The 18,231-nt window shown below is 50.8% G+C and overlaps 8 protein-coding genes across 8 annotated transcripts; 4 read left to right on the top strand and 4 right to left on the bottom strand.

Moving 5' to 3' along the window:
• Window positions 1-5: 5 nt before the first annotated feature.
• Window positions 6-491, top strand: HO173_013158 (uncharacterized protein; the record flags this gene model as incomplete). Its single annotated transcript, XM_037314983.1, has 1 exon — window positions 6-491. The coding sequence occupies one exon, from the start codon at window positions 6-8 to the stop codon at window positions 489-491; it is 486 nt and encodes a 161-aa protein (XP_037158139.1).
• Window positions 492-2,477: 1,986 nt separating this feature from the next.
• HO173_013157 (uncharacterized protein) lies at window positions 2,478-3,146 on the bottom strand (the record flags this gene model as incomplete). The annotated part of the gene is made up of 3 exons (XM_037314982.1): window positions 2,478-2,726; window positions 2,932-2,986; window positions 3,109-3,146. 3 exons carry the CDS (start codon window positions 3,144-3,146, stop codon window positions 2,478-2,480), a joined length of 342 nt encoding a protein of 113 aa, XP_037158138.1.
• A 1,205-nt stretch (window positions 3,147-4,351) lies between these two features.
• On the bottom strand, window positions 4,352-7,751 carry HO173_013156 (uncharacterized protein; the record flags this gene model as incomplete). The annotated part of the gene is made up of 2 exons (XM_037314981.1): window positions 4,352-7,055; window positions 7,711-7,751. The coding sequence occupies 2 exons, from the start codon at window positions 7,749-7,751 to the stop codon at window positions 4,352-4,354; spliced, it is 2,745 nt and encodes a 914-aa protein (XP_037158137.1).
• Window positions 7,752-8,513: 762 nt separating this feature from the next.
• HO173_013155 (uncharacterized protein) lies at window positions 8,514-10,030 on the bottom strand (the record flags this gene model as incomplete). Its single annotated transcript, XM_037314980.1, has 3 exons — window positions 8,514-9,431; window positions 9,482-9,900; window positions 9,961-10,030. 3 exons carry the CDS (start codon window positions 10,028-10,030, stop codon window positions 8,514-8,516), a joined length of 1,407 nt encoding a protein of 468 aa, XP_037158136.1.
• A 694-nt stretch (window positions 10,031-10,724) lies between these two features.
• Window positions 10,725-12,116, top strand: HO173_013154 (uncharacterized protein; the record flags this gene model as incomplete). The annotated part of the gene is made up of 6 exons (XM_037314979.1): window positions 10,725-10,753; window positions 10,823-10,960; window positions 11,039-11,142; window positions 11,190-11,293; window positions 11,352-11,727; window positions 11,782-12,116. 6 exons carry the CDS (start codon window positions 10,725-10,727, stop codon window positions 12,114-12,116), a joined length of 1,086 nt encoding a protein of 361 aa, XP_037158135.1.
• A 1,608-nt stretch (window positions 12,117-13,724) lies between these two features.
• HO173_013153 (uncharacterized protein) lies at window positions 13,725-14,356 on the bottom strand (the record flags this gene model as incomplete). Its single annotated transcript, XM_037314978.1, has 2 exons — window positions 13,725-14,056; window positions 14,323-14,356. The coding sequence occupies 2 exons, from the start codon at window positions 14,354-14,356 to the stop codon at window positions 13,725-13,727; spliced, it is 366 nt and encodes a 121-aa protein (XP_037158134.1).
• Window positions 14,357-14,471: 115 nt separating this feature from the next.
• HO173_013152 (uncharacterized protein) lies at window positions 14,472-15,145 on the top strand (the record flags this gene model as incomplete). Its single annotated transcript, XM_037314977.1, has 5 exons — window positions 14,472-14,626; window positions 14,680-14,723; window positions 14,780-14,863; window positions 14,920-15,071; window positions 15,125-15,145. The coding sequence occupies 5 exons, from the start codon at window positions 14,472-14,474 to the stop codon at window positions 15,143-15,145; spliced, it is 456 nt and encodes a 151-aa protein (XP_037158133.1).
• Window positions 15,146-16,155: 1,010 nt separating this feature from the next.
• On the top strand, window positions 16,156-18,133 carry HO173_013151 (uncharacterized protein; the record flags this gene model as incomplete). Its single annotated transcript, XM_037314976.1, has 3 exons — window positions 16,156-16,475; window positions 16,547-17,139; window positions 17,187-18,133. 3 exons carry the CDS (start codon window positions 16,156-16,158, stop codon window positions 18,131-18,133), a joined length of 1,860 nt encoding a protein of 619 aa, XP_037158132.1.
• Between the last annotated feature and the right edge of the window lie 98 nt (window positions 18,134-18,231).

Here is an 18,231-nt window from a genome sequence, read left to right as displayed (position 1 = left end):
AAAACATGGCAGTACTGAACGGTATACAACATTTGCTAGTTGAAAATGGTGGGATTGATGAGGACTACGTCGCAAAGCACGTGATTGGTATCGACGATTTACCGAAGAGTGTCGAAAAGTACAATCCCAAATATGTGGAAGAAATCACCGGCATTCCGGAAGAAAAGCTTAGCATAGCAGCCGAGGTCATTGGTACCACTAGTAGTATGCTTCCGACTGTCTTGCAGGGGGTGTATCAGTCCAATCAAGCTACCGCAAGTGCCTACCAAGTCAATCATGTTAATCTGCTCTGCGGCTGCATCGGACGAGCTGGCCGCGGACTCTATCAATTGAATGGCCAACCTACCGCACAAAGCAATGAGAGGCTGGGTGCGGTGGAGAGTATACAGGACTCAAGAATTTTGAGAATCCTAACCATATGCAAGAGCTCGCGGACATCTGGAATGTTGAGTATCACAAGGTCCCGCATTGGAATCAGCCTACTCATGTAGAGTCGATACTAAACTTCATCAAGGGCGGAATCATTGAAATCTTTTGGATCAGTGGCACGAACCCTTTGGTCAGCCTACCGGATCTACCTTGAGCTCGAGAGATCCTCACAAAGGGGGAGCTCTTCGTTATCTACTAGGATATCTTCATGACAGAATCTAGCGCGATAGCAGATGTGGTTTGATGGCCACGCAATGGGGAGAGAAGACCGGTTGTTTCACCAACGTTGATCGGACTGTACATCTTACTCGCAAGGCCGTTGAGCCTCCAGGTGAAGCATAGTCTGACCTCGAGATCTACCTGGATTTTCCGAAAAGAATGGACTTTAGATGCAAGGATGGTAGCCCACTTACACCATAGACCGAGTCTCCACAAGTCTTCGATGCTTGGAAGCAACTGTTTCATGGACGACCTTGCGACTACAGTGCGATGATTTTTCCAAAATCACCGGAGGTTCAGGCATCCAGTGGCCATGCACAGAACGATACCTTCATGGAAAGACAAGACTTTTCGACGATGGGGTCTTTTTGACCGATATTGATTATTGCGAGAGCTATGGGCACGATCTTGAGACTGGGGCACCCACGACTAAGGATCAGTATCGAGCAATGAATTGGGCCGGGAGAGCTGTTCTAAAAGCTGCTGATTACATTCCCTTGCTGGACTCCCCTGATGCCGAGTACCCTTTGCAGCTTTCAACAGGCCGACAAGTCTACCAATGTCACACCAGGACTAACACGGGGAGGTCCAAGGAATTGCAGGATACAGTCCCATCACCTTTCGTTGAATTGAAAAAAAGGACGCGGCAAAGTTCAATGTCGAGGACGGCGAGATCGTCCTTGTAAGGTCCCGTCACGGCCTGGTAGAACTGCCTGGCTCCATCACCAGGGTCGCCAGAGGCCGAACCTTCACCTCTTCCACTTTGGCTACTTCGACAACCCAGGCGATCGAGCTCGCACAGCAGATGAGCTGACCCAAGTACGTACTTCTCGGCGTGGTTCCTTGCTTCCTCCTTTGTCGCCCATATTTGAGTTTTGAAAGATATCACGGAAGCAAAAGATTCTATTCAACCTCTCAGATCCTTCACTTAAAGACCAAAAGCTGACCCAGAAACCTGTTTAGGAAGCCTGTGATCCCATCCCCATGAACCCCATGTCCAAATCCGGCGCCATCCGTAGCGAAAAAGGTCCCCGAACCCTACAAAATCAAACAAAATCCACACCAAACAAGCCCCAAACCCCCACCACCCAATAAACCATCGCAAAAAAAGAAACCCCAAACGGCCACCCCGAGCCAAGAACAAACCCCCCCGGCCCCCTCTCACCCTGGCTCCGCGCCCCCCCCCACGTCCTCCCCGCCATCTACACACACACACACAAACACCCACCCGCTCGATCCTCCCCCTCCCCTCCAATCCCCAAACTCGCCCAAAAACGACGCCGCGGCCCGATGCTCCTCCGCCGCATCACGACCGAAACGCACGCGGGTCGAGCACAAAAGAAACCCCGAAAGGACGCGTCTCAACCCACTCCCTCCGGACCACGGTCACTCGTCGGGCTGCGGTGCAAGTACGTGTATGTATGATTGCGCGGCGGAGGAAGAGGAAGTTGTCGTGCCGGCTGCGGGATGGATGGATGGATGGATGGGGTGGGGTGGGGTGGGGAAGGGATGGCTGTGAGGGCTGTTGATGGAGGGGGGTTGTGTTGGGGAAAGGGGCGGAGGGTGGGGTGTTGTGTTGGGGAGGGAGGGGCTGGGTGGATGGAGGGAGGGAGGGGGGGGAGGCTTGGTATATGAAGGGGGCCTGATATCATGAAGACTGATTTATAGTCGTGGCATTCACGTTGCCCAAACACGTTTCGGAAACAAATCATCTTGCCGCAAAGCTCATTGCTGCATTCCCTCCCCCCTTCCCTACTATCCCATCCATCCACCCTGTCATCAGGCACTCTCATCCTCACTCCCCACCCCCGCCGCCCTTTTTCCCCCGCTCAAGCAGCAGCCTTAACCTCCTTCTCCACCAACGCCTCCAACCCCTTCTGGTTCGCCCCGACCACCTCGCCCACCTTCTCTCCGCCCCGGAACACGATGAAGGTCGGCATGGCGCGCACGCCCAGCTCCTGCGCCACGTCGGGCAGCTCGTCGACGTCGAGCTTGTAAAAGCGCGCGGCCGGGTACCGGTTGGACATCTTGACGATCTCGGGCGCGATCACTTTGCACGGGCCGCACCAGGTCGCCATCTGTTGGTCGTCAGCGTTGTTGTTCGGTGGTGTCGGTGGTGGTGCTGTGGATGGGGGAGGTGTTGGATTTGGGGCGTTTTGAAAGGGGGGGAGGGGGTTCTGTGGTGTAGATGGATCTTTGAGGGTTGGACTCTGGGTCGGGAGAAGGGAGCGGAGAGAGAGAAGCGGGGTGGGGAGGGGGTTGATGGTATGGAAGTGGACGTACGCAGTCGAGGATCATGAGTGAGGGCTCGGAGAGGGCGGCGTCGAAGTCTGCTTTGCTGGATGTGGAAGAAGATGTCAGCTGGGGAGCAGCAACAGGTGCAATGGGGAATCAAAGGTATGGTGAAGGTGAGGAGGAGTCTGTCTGTAGACGGATGTGGATGGGCGTTGGATGTCTTACGTGGTGAGATTATGGACACCCTTCTCAGTGCTCGTCATCTTGGCTGCGGTCGAGTGGAAGCAGTTGATGTGATGTTTGTTCAAGGGCAACGACGTTGCAAGAGTCTTTCTTGCTGCTGCTGCTGTTGTTGTTGCTGGTGTTTTTGTTGTTGTGAATATAGTTTGTCTGGTTGTGAAGGAGAAGAAGAGTCTCGAGGTTCTAGTAAAGGATGCCAGAATGCCAGCTTTTTATGAGTAAAGTAGGCGAGAGGTAATTAGATAGGATGGGTGAGGGAATTGTTCGGAGAGAGAAAATGATTAGAGAAAGATCGGTGAGATTCTAGAGGGATCGAGTATCGGTGACGTAGTGTGGTGTAGTGTGGTGTGATATGGTGTGGTGTGGTGGGATTGATAATAAAGGCTTCGACGGGTGGAACGGCTTTTTCTTTCGCGCATTAGTCATCCTTCTACTGTCAAAAGCTTCCATTGTGAATAAGTAGAGATTTGGAATCCTGACTTTGAAAGGGACTTGAATACTAAAGTATTAACTTATTTACGACTACTCATGACCCCGTACGTTGATCATTCCTGCTGCAGTATTATCTCCAGCCCGAGACGCAAGGCCGGAGACTATCTTGCATTGGCGTCTACCATGATCTTCCGATTGCATTCTTCCCGACCCTCTGCATCTTGGAGATGGACATCTTATCATCACGCACGCTGCAATTACAGGGAATCCATCTCATCAATTTCTTCTTATCAATACATAGATAGATACGTGTCGGAAGAAAATGGCCTCAGGGAATCTCCTGCGCAATTGGCATGGAGACGACCTCGAGTAAGCGAGTGTGATCCTTGCCTTCTCGCACCGCTCCGTGTATGACAAATACTTTTCATGCCCAATCGAATTTGATGCTTTGTATGTTGGCATCCCAAGAAACATAGAGAACAGCCTTTCAGCTTCCTGTCTTTCTCTAGGCTATCATCATCATCATCATCATCGAACCTCGGCCTCCTTGCAATATTCACGAAGCCGAAGGGCGGTGTAGAGGTGTATGGGATGAGTCTGGACGGCAGGAGCTTCCTCGACCGTCGTCGAATAGCGAGCGAGAGCGATGACGGCCGTTGAAAGCGCATCAAACGCCCAAAAAACATAATGGGGTATAGTAGCGAGCGAAGCCATTTTTTCCATGCAGACTCCGATACACAAAAATTAAAAGATATGAAAATATTTGCTTGTGTGAACAGTATACCACCTTCTTCATTCAGTCAACATCTGACTCCGGAGGGTAGCCAAGCCTTGGCGACGGCATGCCCGAAGGACCACCAAGAGGACTTCGCTCCCCCGACGATGCTGACAGCCTCTTCATGTCCGCAGACGACCTCGGCGGCAGGTTCAAAAGCCGTGCACTGCCGGCGCTGATGTGCCGAGCGTGCCCTTTGCCCACATCCACACTGGTCGCTCGCTGAATCGAAGAATATGGGTTCTCAGGGCTCACGGGTGAGTCTCCTGATGGAGATGATTCCCCAGATTCCTCGGCGTTCTGGAAGTCATTGAGGAGACCTTCTCTTGATTTCGCTCGCTTGCCGGGTGCTTGCCGCACGATCGTAGGGTGCTTGCCGACAGCGCCATGCCATTTCCCTTCTTCTTGAGCTATTGCCGCTGGAGCAGGATGGAATACAGATTCATCGTCACTGTCACTACCAAGACGAGCCACAGGGCCCATATATGGCCGTCTCCTTTCCGGTATCTCGGGAGGTGCTTCATCTCGAGCTGGGGTGAGAGTCCCCATGTACTTCTCTTCTTCTGGAGTGCCTGCAAGATCGTCGTCGGATTGTCCGAGTTCTTGAAATTGTTCATGTAGAGATCCGCCACTCTCGCGGAGAGGCTGAGGTTGGGACAATCTCTTGACAGGTCTGCCAGTGAGCCACGACCCTTCAGAGTCGACGGATGCCAGTGACTGAGAGAGAATTGCGCTTGGTGGACCTTCTGGGGAGTTGGCGCGGCCGCGAAGGGATGCGTGTCGGCTCAGTGCTACTTCCTCCCGGAAAGCTGGATGGATGTCGGATAACGGTTTACCAGAGGCTGCAGTAGCGCCCACGATGTCTGTACCTCGAGACCCTGGGATATCTGGAAGCGGAGACTGTCTGCTCACTTCCGGAGATTGCATCCGAGAGTCTGGTGGCGAGATGGGTAACTCTGGAAGGTCTTCCCTGAACCTTGACTGGGTACGTATAGGGGTTCCTGATCTTGCCCGGGGTATCCTTGTGAATGCTGAGGGAGGCATCTGCCGGTGTACTGATTCTTTCGAGGTGTTTGAGAATTCCGAAGGAGCCACTCGTCCTCGATCGGTCGAGCCCCTCTTTGCCCTCGTGTCACTGCGGCGGAATATGTTTCTCCAGCTGGTCGAGAAGCGTGCGCTGGTGTCTGAATCTCGCCGATGATCTGGATCCAGGGGCTCGGGTATATCGGGCATATCTGCTGGCGCCAGCTCCGAAAATTGCGATAGGTTGGACGCCTCATGGATGTGACGTGTAGGAGAGGTTGGCGGTGACATGCTAGCGGAAGATAGCCGAACAGCTTTGGCGGTCTCGAGCACTACATCGTCACGATCATCTGGCTCCGGAGTAGGGCCTTCAAGGTGTGACGTTGAAGCTCCCATGACTGGGTCATGGAAGGGATCCTCAATGGGTAGATGTTCCCTCGAAGCATCTTTGAGCCATGACTCAGGTGTCTTGACAGCTTGCTCTCTTGTAGGCTCTTGCAACGTAGTTGCCAGATTTGGGGCAGTAGAGGCTCCTCCAATGCTAAGACCAATATCCTCCTCTTCCCTTGCCCTGTGATTGGGGTTCTCGTCAGCAACATCTCCCTCTCTGCCTCCAGGCTGCCTTTGCTTGTCAGCTCTCCTCTGGAGTCTCCGCTGCAGCTTCTCGTGCTCTGACCTCCTCTTCTTTTCCAAACGCCGTTGTTCTCTCTCCATCAGCTCTCTTATGCTGCCAGCGTCCATATCGTCAGCTAGATCATCGACTCTCTTCTTGGACCGCGTCGCCTCTTCTAATATCATTGGCTGCTTGTCCTTCCTGGTAGATGCCCTCGAAGGCCCCAGGCTACCAGATGCAGATCGTGGGTTCTCTGAATAGCGTATGGTTGGCCGTGGAGAAAGCGCGTCGAAAGCGCTGACCTTGAAAGCGTGCTGATCCGAGGCTACTGATAGGGCTGATTGCATAGACTCAGCCATGGGTAATGAGACGTCTGATATTGGTCTGTCGAGATTACGGTTCAGGCCACCAGGGATCTTCCTGCTATCCCGAGCGAGCATGCCGGGGTTATGGGAAGTTGGACGTTTTGGTATCGGTATAGGCGAGCTCATCGCTTTGATCTCTTGCTCGCGAGCATGGTCATTTGCCTTCCTCTTGCTGGACTTCCGTCTCATGATGCCCCCCTGATCATTGGCGCTTCGTTTGCCGTTTAGTGTTGGTGGTTGCATGACGCTGAACTTCTCTGGCTGCAAGCTGGTGGCCGACATTGGATTCTGGTAGTAATAGGACGGTATATCGCCACGTTCCTGAGGAGGATGTGAGGCCTGTAGATTCGACCTGTTGGCGCCGCCCTTCTCATTGAGCTCATCTTGCCTATGCGCCTGGGGAATGGCAGGAACGGCAGGTATGGCATCGACCTTCTCCGAGGTCCTCTTGGACGACTGATATGATTTCTGAAGTTTGCCTGACGAGCTCTGTCGTCGATTTTGGACCTCCTTTTGACTGGCTTTCCGTCCTAGGGTTGCAACACTTGGATCACTCGTTGCTTGAGTCGGTGCTCTCCTTGCAGGTTCGGATGGTGAGGATTTGGTAGCAGCCATTGCTCGATCTTCTGATTGCTTTAGCTTTCTAGATTTGCGGCCAAAAGGCCAAATTGCCATGTCGCCTTCAGGATCCTTTAGTAGCTCCTCTCCTCCACTGGCTCGCCGCCTTTTGCGACGCCAACATATGAGGGCCGACAGCTTGAGAGATTTGCGGGATTAAAGCGCGAATCAAGTCGCATTAATGGATGTAGATCTGTGGAATGATAACATCTCATGCGCGTGGTAAATTGATGTGGGCCGTGGGGCATACGGTAGAGTACTATCAACGGCGGAAGGTTCACGTCAGAATCGGGTTGCGACCGGATGTGTTGTAAGCGATGTGGTAGCTGAAGTGGATGAAATTCTTGGTGCAAGTAGAAAATGACGTGAAATTGAGACTCGAGGAGTTGGAGAAATGGTCACGACAACAAGACAGTGGTTGTCGGCCGACGGCGCTCTACTCCGGGTTGATCTGATGACATCTGGGTATGCCTGGTTGTGGTAATGATTTTGCTGAAGGGCGATTTCTTGAAAGTTTGCACCAAATCGCAGCGGCTTGGCGCCACAACCCTAGCGATTGGCCAGAATTTGAACAAGGGTGTAGCCGATGAACCTGGAGGTCTTCACTAGGTCTCCCCCCCTGGAGCACGCGAGATGAGATTTTCAAATCCTTGTATCACCGCTGTACAAAAACATGCAGGTCGTTCTGTATTTAGCAGAATGATAATGAGATGCAGTATCGACCTGGGGGAAAGTCGCGATCTGATTGGTAAAAGATTTACGGGTTCAGGGGTCTGCGTTTTGGCTGGCTTGGCGGGATCATCTCACTTCCCAATTCCCATCTCCTTTATATTCTTAGACAGACTATGATACAATTGGATAAAGCAATGAATGATGAATGACATTGTCTAGTACCTAGCCTTGTTCTAGATCGATAGTCCGAGACACCCTAGCGGTCCAATCGTTTATTACTTTGGAGTAGCTAGCATGGATCAAGCTTCGGAATTCATGAAACATTCAACGTTGAGAAAATAATTATTTTCTCTATCTGTGTCTACCTATCCTGAATCGAGCCTCACACATGCGTCTAATGACTTCTGATGAGGCTTCACCACGCCAAAATAAAAACAACTTCCTTCCTTTCGCGCATGGTATCATTCGTGCCAGTAATGATTCGCCATATGTCCAACGGAAAACGCATCGTTGCCCTTGACCCCCGAACGCCTTCGCTGTAGACAATTGTTGGGTTCGTTGGAGCTCTTCCTAGACCAGCAATGTCTGCCTTATGCAGTCCTGTTAAAATCCTCGCTCCTTGCCGATGCCGTCATGAATGAATAAAAAACTCCTCGCTGATGCTGCCCGCCAGGGATGTAGATGATCCCACAACAGAAACACCTGTGTCGCTATGCCGCCTTGCCATGGAAGGGTAATGGGATGTACCGGAGGGTGATGTAGATGTGAAACACGGGAATGGGAATAGACGTGTGAATTGGTGTAGTAGATTTTGGAAACATGTTAAGCGGTGATGATAGTGGTGATGACGATGATGATGACTGTGGGGGTGGGTGGTGTAAAGGCAAATGTCTTAGATGTGAAGGACCTTGATGCCCATGTCGATGACGGGGGTGTTCTGGTTCTGCTTCTGGGTCGCAGTGTATAGTGCACTGTTTGGATGTGCACCAGCAAGCCGAGCTGCTTTCAGAGATGCAAGTCTGTCGCGTTCATCCCGAGAGATCAGCCGCTTCCTTGGCTTGGCGATCACACGGGGCTTTTGGGGCTTCTCAGCATCGGCATCGTAATCGCCGATGTTCGACTGTACGCTAGAATTGCTAGAGTGTTGAGGAGGCTCGTCGGCCTGCTTCTTGGGTTGAGAGAGCCTCAAGCGGATAGGGCCTGGTTCGGCTTTGGGAGCAGCGGAGTAGTCTGACGCTGATGTGGAGACTGATGCAGATTCGGAGTCTTTGTATGTGGAGTCATTCCGCCAATCCTCTTCTTCGGTCTCATCAGGGTCGTAGGATTTCTCTCCTTTAAGGTTCGTGAGAGCTGCGGAAAGTTGCATGGGATCGGGAGACAGCGTGTTGGCCTCCTTTGTTCGGACGGTAAGATTTTGCTGGGGTTTCCCATGGCCAAGTGGCTGAGGTCGACTGGGACGGCGGTTCTGCTTCTTTGTGGGCTTCTGTTCCATATCCTCATCGCTATCTGCATCACGCTCTATGCTAGAACTGCCGCCGCTGCTTTGAGACGATTCCGGCATGAGACTCGAGACGGCATTGTCAACATTGCCTTTGTAGTCCTGCAAGGCCTTCTCAATGGCAGCACGGTCCGTGAGGAAAGGCAGCGACCGCATGACTTCGTCAACCATCCACGGCTTGACGTAGGTAAAATTGGCGAGCTCTGCGTTCATCTCGGCTTCAGCCTCAGCTGATGGTTTGGCAATGTTGACGTTGGGCGGACCGCTATGCGGACCAACGGCGTTGCGAATGGATGAATAGTGCTCCCATGCCTACGGATCTTGTTAGCTTTAGCCCGGCTTCGGTTTGGTAAGTTACTCACATGGTGAACAATGCACAACATCGGAGCCATCTCTCCTTCCGCTTTCTCACACCTGACATAGTAAAAGAAACGTCCTCCCTCCGAGAAGATCATGATATCCACTTTAAAGGCTTGAGCAAAAGCGATGATCTCCAGATTGTCCCCATAGACGCCTGTTTTGGCCATTGTCTTCATGTGCTGTTTATAAGCAGCGTCAACTTCTTCGGGAGTAGGTCCAGCGGGAATGGTAGAGGTGGCAAGAGAGCCATGGTTCTTGCGTTTTGGGTTACGACGAGAGCCGCCACCAGGGTGGACGACAAGGAATGACTTGAAGCGGTCGGGGTTATTCTTCATGTACTCGACTGTAGCATCACGAAGTTGCGTGTTGCATGATTGGTCTCCGTAGAGCTGGTCAGAAAGGGCGTTGAATAGGCAATTTCCTGCAGTATTCTCTCAGTTTAGATGCTAGGGAAAGGAGGGCAATGGGTTGGAATTCCTACCATTTCCGACAGTATCAGCAGCGTACAAGCCAATAGCTTTGAGCTCAGGAAATTCGTTTTTGCGTCCCATGATGGGCGTGATGAATGAGTGTAGGTCGAAAGAGTGTGTGAGTGGGGTGATGTGATAGTGGTGCGTTGTGGGGACTTGTATAGTGGAAAAGTGGGAGCAGGGCAGAGTACGTGGTAAGATGGTAAGGATGAAAGGTTGTGGTTCATGTGAGCGACGGTGGTGGAGGAATAATGAATTAAATTTTAATAGTAATAGAGGGGGTTGGTCTTTTCTCGTCCCAATAGGAATTTCATTCACATGAATGAAGGGGGTTGGTGTATTCCCCAATTCATTCACACGTGAGGCAGCACCAGAGCGTGATGATGAGCCCTGCTGCTTCGGAGTTTGGCTGCTCTTCGCTAAACGTACTTATCCCCTGAAAGCGCTAGCCCGCCCTATGAGGCTGAATAGTACTTCGCAGGTTTTTTGTTCAATTCCTGAGGTACTTGATTGACGTAGTAAAGTACTTTCAAGACACGATTTTCGTTTGATGACACTATTATGTGAAAAGGTGACTTGTTTCAGTGTCATTTGTAGAGCTCATTTGAGCGTCTGGTGCAGCTTACACAGTATGCAAGTTGCCACTCCGTAACCCCCTCATTGGCACATGCCGCTTTTGCTTTCCCACACTCGGATTCACTTTCTTGGCATTGGAGTCATTTGTGGATTTTAAAACCATTCAAGAGGCGGCATTTGAGGATATTGATCTAGATCAATGTCAGAAACACGAATTGTCGTAGTTGGGTAAGCCGGTGATGAGAAGATCTATCGCCACACTCGCCACCACAAGACTGACACTGTCCACGAGCATAGTGCAGGAGTAGCAGGTCTAACGACAGCACTTCTGCTGTCTAGAATTGCCAAATACAACATCACTGTGGCTGCAAAGCACATGCCAGGTGATTACGATATAGAATACGCATCTCCGTGGGCTGGTGCAGATTATCTGCCGTCAGTGATACAACCTCTCTTGCCATTCCTGCCGCCTTGCAGTCTCGAATAGTACGGTTATCGCTGACAAGGTTGTAGGGTTTCTGCTCCAGGTACTGAGGCTGCAGAGTGGGACAGAAATACCTGGACAGAGTTGGAAAAGTTAGCCAGGCATTCGCCTGAGGCCGGCGTGCATTTTCAAGGTCTTTGCTCTGGACCGTCCTGCACTCCGTCCGCTGATCTCTTTCAGATGCCTTCATATATAGTCGTAATACAGATTTTGAGGGCAGCGAGGGTTCTGCATTAGGAAAGGCGATGTCTTCAGATCCATGGTACAAAGACATCGTACCAAATGTAAGCATATTCTCGGTATTTTGGATCGGGTATTATTACCGCTTATACCGTTCTCTAGTTTAGGAAAATCCCCAAAAGTCAACTCCCAGCAGGATTTGATGACGGAACCTGCTTCAGATCCGTCTGCATAAACACAGCTATATATCTGCCGTGGCTCACATCAGAGTGCCTTAAAGCAGGGGTTGTCTTGAAGCGCGGAGTATTCGGGCACATTTCTGAGGCGGCACATACGCATCACTCGGGTCAGAAAGCAGAACTAATAGTCAATTGTACAGGGCTTTCAGCCGGTAAAATTGGTGGTGTCGAAGACAAAAGCATGGTACCCGCTCGGGGACAGACAGTGCTCGTCAGGAATGAGGCCATTGGTATTGTTGGTGGTTCTGGAACCGACGACGGCGATGATGAAGTCTGCTACGTTATTCCGAGAGCTGCGGGTAAGATCTTTAAACTCTATCGACAAGAGCATCAGAAGAAATAACACACTGTAGGCGGAGGTACAATACTTGGTGGCTGCTATCAAGAGGGTAACTGGGACTCCCAATTTGACCCGAATTTGGCAAACAGGATCATGAAGCGAGCTGTAGAGCTTTGCCCTTCTCTAACAGACGGCAAAGGAATCGAGCATCTCAGCGTTATTCGTCATGGCGTTGGACTCCGACCAGTTCGTCTCCGTGGTACTCGGATTGAGAAAGAGAAGATCAATGGGGTCTGGGTTGTCCATAATTACGGGCATGGTGGCTATGGGTATCAGTCCTCGTATGGCTGCTCTCAAGCTGCCGTGAAGCTTGTGGGAGAGGCATTAGCTGTCCGAGCAAGACTTTAGATCTGCATTAGCGAATTATTCATCGCTATAAAGCTCGTAGAAAAGCAACGCGCTCATCATCGATCTTTGAAGGAAGCAACAAGTGAGTGTGCTTATAACCCACGTCTAAGATAATCACCATAAAGGTCTACCAGGCGGGAATCCCCAGAATCTCAAGTCGTGCTTTAACACTTCATGAGAACCAGCACGAGCCAAAAGCGTGGCAAGGTGAAACGTGAGACTTAGACTTTTCGATATTGTTCGTCTCGGTGCTGCGCGTTCTCCACTAACGACTGACAGTTGTTACCGTTATACAATGAGTATGAGGCAATGAGCAGCGCTGCTCGGCAAACAAGCAATGGCGTTCATTGACTTGCTGAGGCTAGTAGTGCGAACCTCACTGTCAGCCTCCGGGCCGTCTTTGCGGCCCATACCGGTAGTTGATATGTCCCCGATTTTGACCAATCAACATCTGCGTTTCTGAGCCGCCGAGATCTTGAAGCATGAAGTAATTTCTGCAAGCCCATGTTTCGCCACCCGCATACCAGGCCTGCATTTCTTGTTTGGAGACCCAGACTCTGAGCTTGCTCCACTGGCAGCCTTCTACGGCTGTTAGTACTCGCGCTCGTTGTTTGAATAAGCTTGTACGTCAATTGCAAGCCTCATCTATGGAATTGACCTACCTTTTTGTGTTTGATCGATGCGAATTATATAACATATTTTTTATACTTGTCTTGATCCTTGCTGTTACTACTCTTGTTCAAACCTTCCTCAGTTTTTATTACTGGGATTGATAGGTTGCCAGTCTGGAACTCCATGATCCAGCTTTTATCACTCCTGTTTCTAGCGATGCGTAGCCTGAAGGTACTAAGTTGGATCTTGACCTCTGCAACTCAAACCGTGGCAGCGGCCCTTCCACATTAAATTGGCAATGCGGTTATCCTCTTCATTGATTTAATCTCCGTGCAGGCACCCAAGTTTCATTATGCGAAAAGTTTGGCATCAAAGCTTTACAAAGACAGCTACGCGTAGAGTACATCCGTCAAGGTATCAATCAGCGAAGTTTCCCAGCTAAAGAGAACCCTCCCACCTTCTCATTCACCATCCACAACCCATATATCCCTACCAGAACACAACCATCATTATTTAGCGTACTGGACAAATGCAGCTTAGGCTTTCTCACGTCTCCTCCGCCACAGCTCATCCTTTTCAGGGCTGGCGCCGCCCCCGCTCCTTAGGAAGACATACTAGGAGACAGCGAAGATAAGTGTGTCTTCTCTTCTACCACATTTCACCTGTTCTCATTCATCCCATATTCACTTGGGACTATATCCTATCAATTTGTATCCTGCGAAAAGGCTAAGATTCTTGGCCTATCCCGAACAAGCATTACTGACGTGTGGAGAAAATGCTTAGTGGGAACAATGAAAATGGAGCCGGGTCAGGAATCGATGACGACGACGGCAAGCCCACCTCCCAATACACAGACCCCGTCTAAGTCGACAACATGGGCGCGATGGTGACCTGCCAGACCATAGCCACAGCATCTTCGACACCCAAGATCAAGCCACACTCTTGAAAGGCTGGCTCGCTTACAGTGCACTTACCGCCAACGGCGGAGGACCTTACCTAGCCAGCCTGAGCGAGACGGTGTTCTGCACCAGAGATTCTGGGTATGACGGCTATGCTGGCATCGCTGGCAATACCCCAGCGGATGGACATCAGTACTGCAACAGCTGCTTGACAGAAGGCATCAACAGTGGGGCGGATGATATTCGGTGCCAGGTCAACGACCGGGCGGATGGTGGGACGGCGACTCTCGAAGATCACATGTATCCTGGTGCGAACCCTAAAAAGGGTCCTTCGGGTATTTGTACTGTCGACACTCAATGTGCTGGAAGAATTTGGAAGGTCGGATGTTAGATGTTGATTATGGAGAGTATCGGGCAAGAATATCCCATCTTTTGTAGCACAAATGGCATCAGCAGTACCTAGATAACGAGATAACGCAAGTTTTTCGGTAATTATGGCGATCCTTCATTTGCTCACAGTGATCACAGAGATTTGATACACAAAACAAAGAAGCTAACGCGCTGTACTAAGGATATTGTGAGGTTGTACGTATGCCAAGCCGCGCAATCCCTGCCGAGCTGTAACCCGGAGTCTTTGGCGCCCAACCTCCCAGCTTGCTCGCGACAACGTTCAAGAAAATTTCCAGACATTCTACATAAAGCTGCTCCTCCTTCCTTCCCAGTATCCATATTGCCTGTATCGAATCGACACATTACTACAGCAGACGACCAACGCTTCTCAACCTATCCCCTAACAACTCAGTATGGATCTCTCAAACATCTGTACGTTCCCAGCCTCTTTGAGATGCGATTTGGGCGCGCAAACGCTTTGCGCGACGACATCGCTTCTACGGATCAAATACTAATCTCAAGCTCTTTCTTCGCAGTTCGGCTAGTCAATCTAGCTGTTGGCGGTTTGATGATCCTCGGAGGCATTGGGCAGTTCTTCCCAATTGGATTGTAAGCCTTCATCCCTTGCCTTCTGAGACGCTTTAGCTAATCCTTTGCGATAGCCAAAGTGTTATCGTTGGATGCTATGTTATAATATTCGGAGCCGGTCAGCCCCAAGCAGCTTACCGCTAAAGGCACCCATGCTGACGATTGGTTATCCAGCGACCCTCTTGCTCGAATTTCAGATCCCGCCTTATATGTCGAGATGGGCGCCATTCCTCTTTAGCTTTCTTGGTCGCGGCATATGTGAGTTGGGAATGAGCTTGTCGGCATTGAGAACAGGGTCTGACACGGAGCGCCAGTCTACATCTTTGTCGGAACAATCCTGCTCCAAACATCGGCCATTCGTGTTGTCCCTGGCTCCATAATTGCGATCGTAGGCCTCGGCTATGGCATACTCGAGTACATCCCATCGATTGAACCGCCGCAGAACATGAGAGACGCCAGTGGCGAAGTAAGGCTTTGAACCCTTCCTTCTGAGACACGTCAACTTATTCTTTGCGACAGTGGGGAGCCGAGCAAATATGAGAGTCTCAAAAGGGAGGAAGGAACTACATGGAACGGCGAAGGGAAGGAAGAGGATTGCGTTTTGATATATCCGAACTACCTAATCACTATGCCTGTATCTACGGTTGAGAGAGAGAGCCATAACGTAATGGTATTAGCGGTGTGTCTTGGGTGGGATGAAGAATTTTTTTGGCCTGTTCCTGGTGTTGCATGTAGAACAAGGACTGCCTTTTACCGGAGTCCAACCCATCGCCCGCTGGTCTATGCTTGGTATTGTTCACAATCCTAGTATGCTACACATGGAGCCTCGCCAAGGCGGAAAGGCCAACCTTACCAACACTTTTCTATGGACATGTACGTTGACACATTGTTTAATCTTATCACCTAACATGGAATTTTGACCAGAGCATTCATAGCCAATGAGAGATGGATCAAAGGGATTGATAATGCAATCCGGGGATTTAGTGTGGCTTTAAATTTGCTTCATGCGAATAGGGTAAATGCACGCGAATCCGATCGGGTGGGTCACCGAAACCCAGGCGCCACTGGTGACCCTCTTCAGGTTCGAGTTTGCCTTGCCGATATAACCCGATATAATATTCACATTTACTCATCGACCTCCCTTCCAACCTACCTGAGGTACATCTCGACATCTCTACATCTCTACATCACTAAAAGAAGTCACTCCTGAGGTATTCTCGGAAGGAGAAATAGACCAACTCCAGAACCAGATTACTGTATTGATCCTACATAAGGTTCATTCTTTCCCGTCACTTGCAAGATCCGGCAAGCCAAGCTAAGCGTGTAAATCCAGTCTGCCATACGAGGCATCCCCCTCGATAACTCCGAGGTAGTCTTCCCGGATTCTCCGCAATCTTCTACCAACCAGCATTCACATACAGCCCAGGCCTGTCACCCTTCCGCTGAACACCTTATCAATCTTCGCTTCAACATCACGACCCACACAAACATATCCTTCTCTTCACCAACATGGCAAGCTAAAAGGCCTCATTGAGGCGCTGGCATAAGAGATGGGTCCGCAAGACACTTCGATACTACAGCAGCAGTACCACCATTTCCCGAGGCAGTCCGACGTTGATTTCGAAGCGGCGGAGCAGCTCCTACAGCATTCGCGAAGGGGCTGGGAGAGCAATGGAGACAGCATGCCTGGCTCGGCGTTGGAACCAGAAGCATCTACAACAAATTTCGCGGAATTAAATGGGGATGGAGGACTAGGGGATGAACCGATTGAGGATGAGAACGGAAACGGAGAGTCTCCCCTACAAGAGCGTCATGTAGACGCACAATATGCCCCCATCAACAATCAACCTCCTCTGGGGCAGGTTTGCAGGTATGCACCAAAATATGCACTCCGAGTGTGAAACTGTTGTCTGCGGTAGGACACTAACAAACGATTTTCAGCAATTGCGCCACTACACGCACACCTCTTTGGCGACGATCGCCAAATGGTTCGACTATGTGCAACGCTTGCGGGTTGTACTCAAAGGCACGGAACATATCTCGACCAACAAGCATGAAAAGGCCTTCTTCAAACCCTGTCTCGGCGCACGGTTCGGAGATGGATCACCAAGAGCCTCAACGAAGTGTCTCCCCGCTGGCTAACGACGTGGGACATCACCACCGATCTACCTACGTAGCAGCGGGTCAGATACCCAAGGGCTCGTGTCCTGGGGGAGGGCATTGCAATGGTGCTGGAGGCGCAGATGGCTGTAACGGCTGTCCAGCGTTCAACAACCGAATTTCAAAGACAACGCAGGTTGCTTATAATCCCGTACCAGGCACAGCCACCCCAATCGATCATCAGCGAGGCGACGAATCGTACGCTGCAAATACATCCCAAGAGGATATCAGTCCACGACCCTCGATTGCACCAGATACCTCTACCATCGCCCAAAGCACTACAAGTCTTGTACTTTCTTGCCAGAATTGCGGCACAACTATCACGCCTCTCTGGCGGAGAGATGAAAGCGGCCGAACGATATGTAACGCGTGCGGTAAGGGTAACGTTTTGAACACGATCTCAGTAGCTAATTCTTATCAGGGCTCTATCACAAACTTCACGGCGTACATCGACCAGTCGCTATGAAGAAATCCGTTATCAAGCGGAGAAAAAGGGTAGTGCCTGCTACCAACGAGCAAGATCCAAACGCTTCTCAACTCTCAACCTTTCCTGTCTCACCGTCGCCTACTCCACAACATCATGAAAGTCACGAAGGTCGGGGCAAGCAACGAGCTTTTTCAAGCATGGAAGCCGGACCTCTCAACCTTGACCTTCGCCCAACTCCAGGCCATCTCGATAGTCCAGAAGTCAGAAACAGACAGCGCATTGAGTCTAGCATGGACCCCAATAGTCCTGCGAACCTCACTCTTCGCCAGCACGAGCGTCAGTTAGAACATCAGCACCAATACGACCCACCTCCAATAGGAGTAGATTTCACAGGCTATCAGTTAAATCAACGACAGGATCAGCGACGGCGACCATCGAGCCATCCACAGCAAAACCTTCCCTCTTTATCTAGCATGCATGATTCGTCTATGCATCGTCCTTCCGACCCTGGATCGTATCCTCGATTGAGCCCGCTTCCGGGCTCTTCGTCTCGGAAGCGAAGCCATTCCAACACAGACCAAGACAACCCCTCACCATCTACCCCAGAGAGCGGAAGCGCAAAACGTCTAAGCTCCATCTCATCTATCTTGAACCATCCTCAATCTGCGGTTGATGAAATGCCGATCGATCCTAACCTATCCGGCATAGGCCACCAGCAGCAGCAGCCGCCGCCGCTGCATCGACATTCACATCCAGAATCTCAACCGCAACGATATCAACTACCGCCTCCCAACAACGGTCCCAGGCAAAGCACGAGCAGTGATCCGGGTGGGTGGGAGTTGAGAGAGAAAAAAGCAAAGCTGAGGATGGATTTGGAGCAGATGAGGTTAGACCTCAGAGCAAAAGAGCGGGAGCTCGAGGAGCTGGGTGGTGATGGTTGAAGGCATTGTACAGACATATTCATGCTCAGGAGATACCATTGGCCATAGATTGGAGCGTCGCATACAAGTCAAGCTTTATTTCTGGAAGCGCTCACAAT

This window comes from Letharia columbiana (assembly GCF_014066305.1).
Source record: "Letharia columbiana isolate WasteWater2 chromosome Unknown xpSc0000088_s0, whole genome shotgun sequence".
NCBI lineage: Eukaryota > Fungi > Ascomycota > Lecanoromycetes > Lecanorales > Parmeliaceae > Letharia > Letharia columbiana.
The sequence above is the reverse complement of the archived record's forward strand: the minus strand, read 5'-3'. Positions and strand labels throughout refer to the sequence as shown.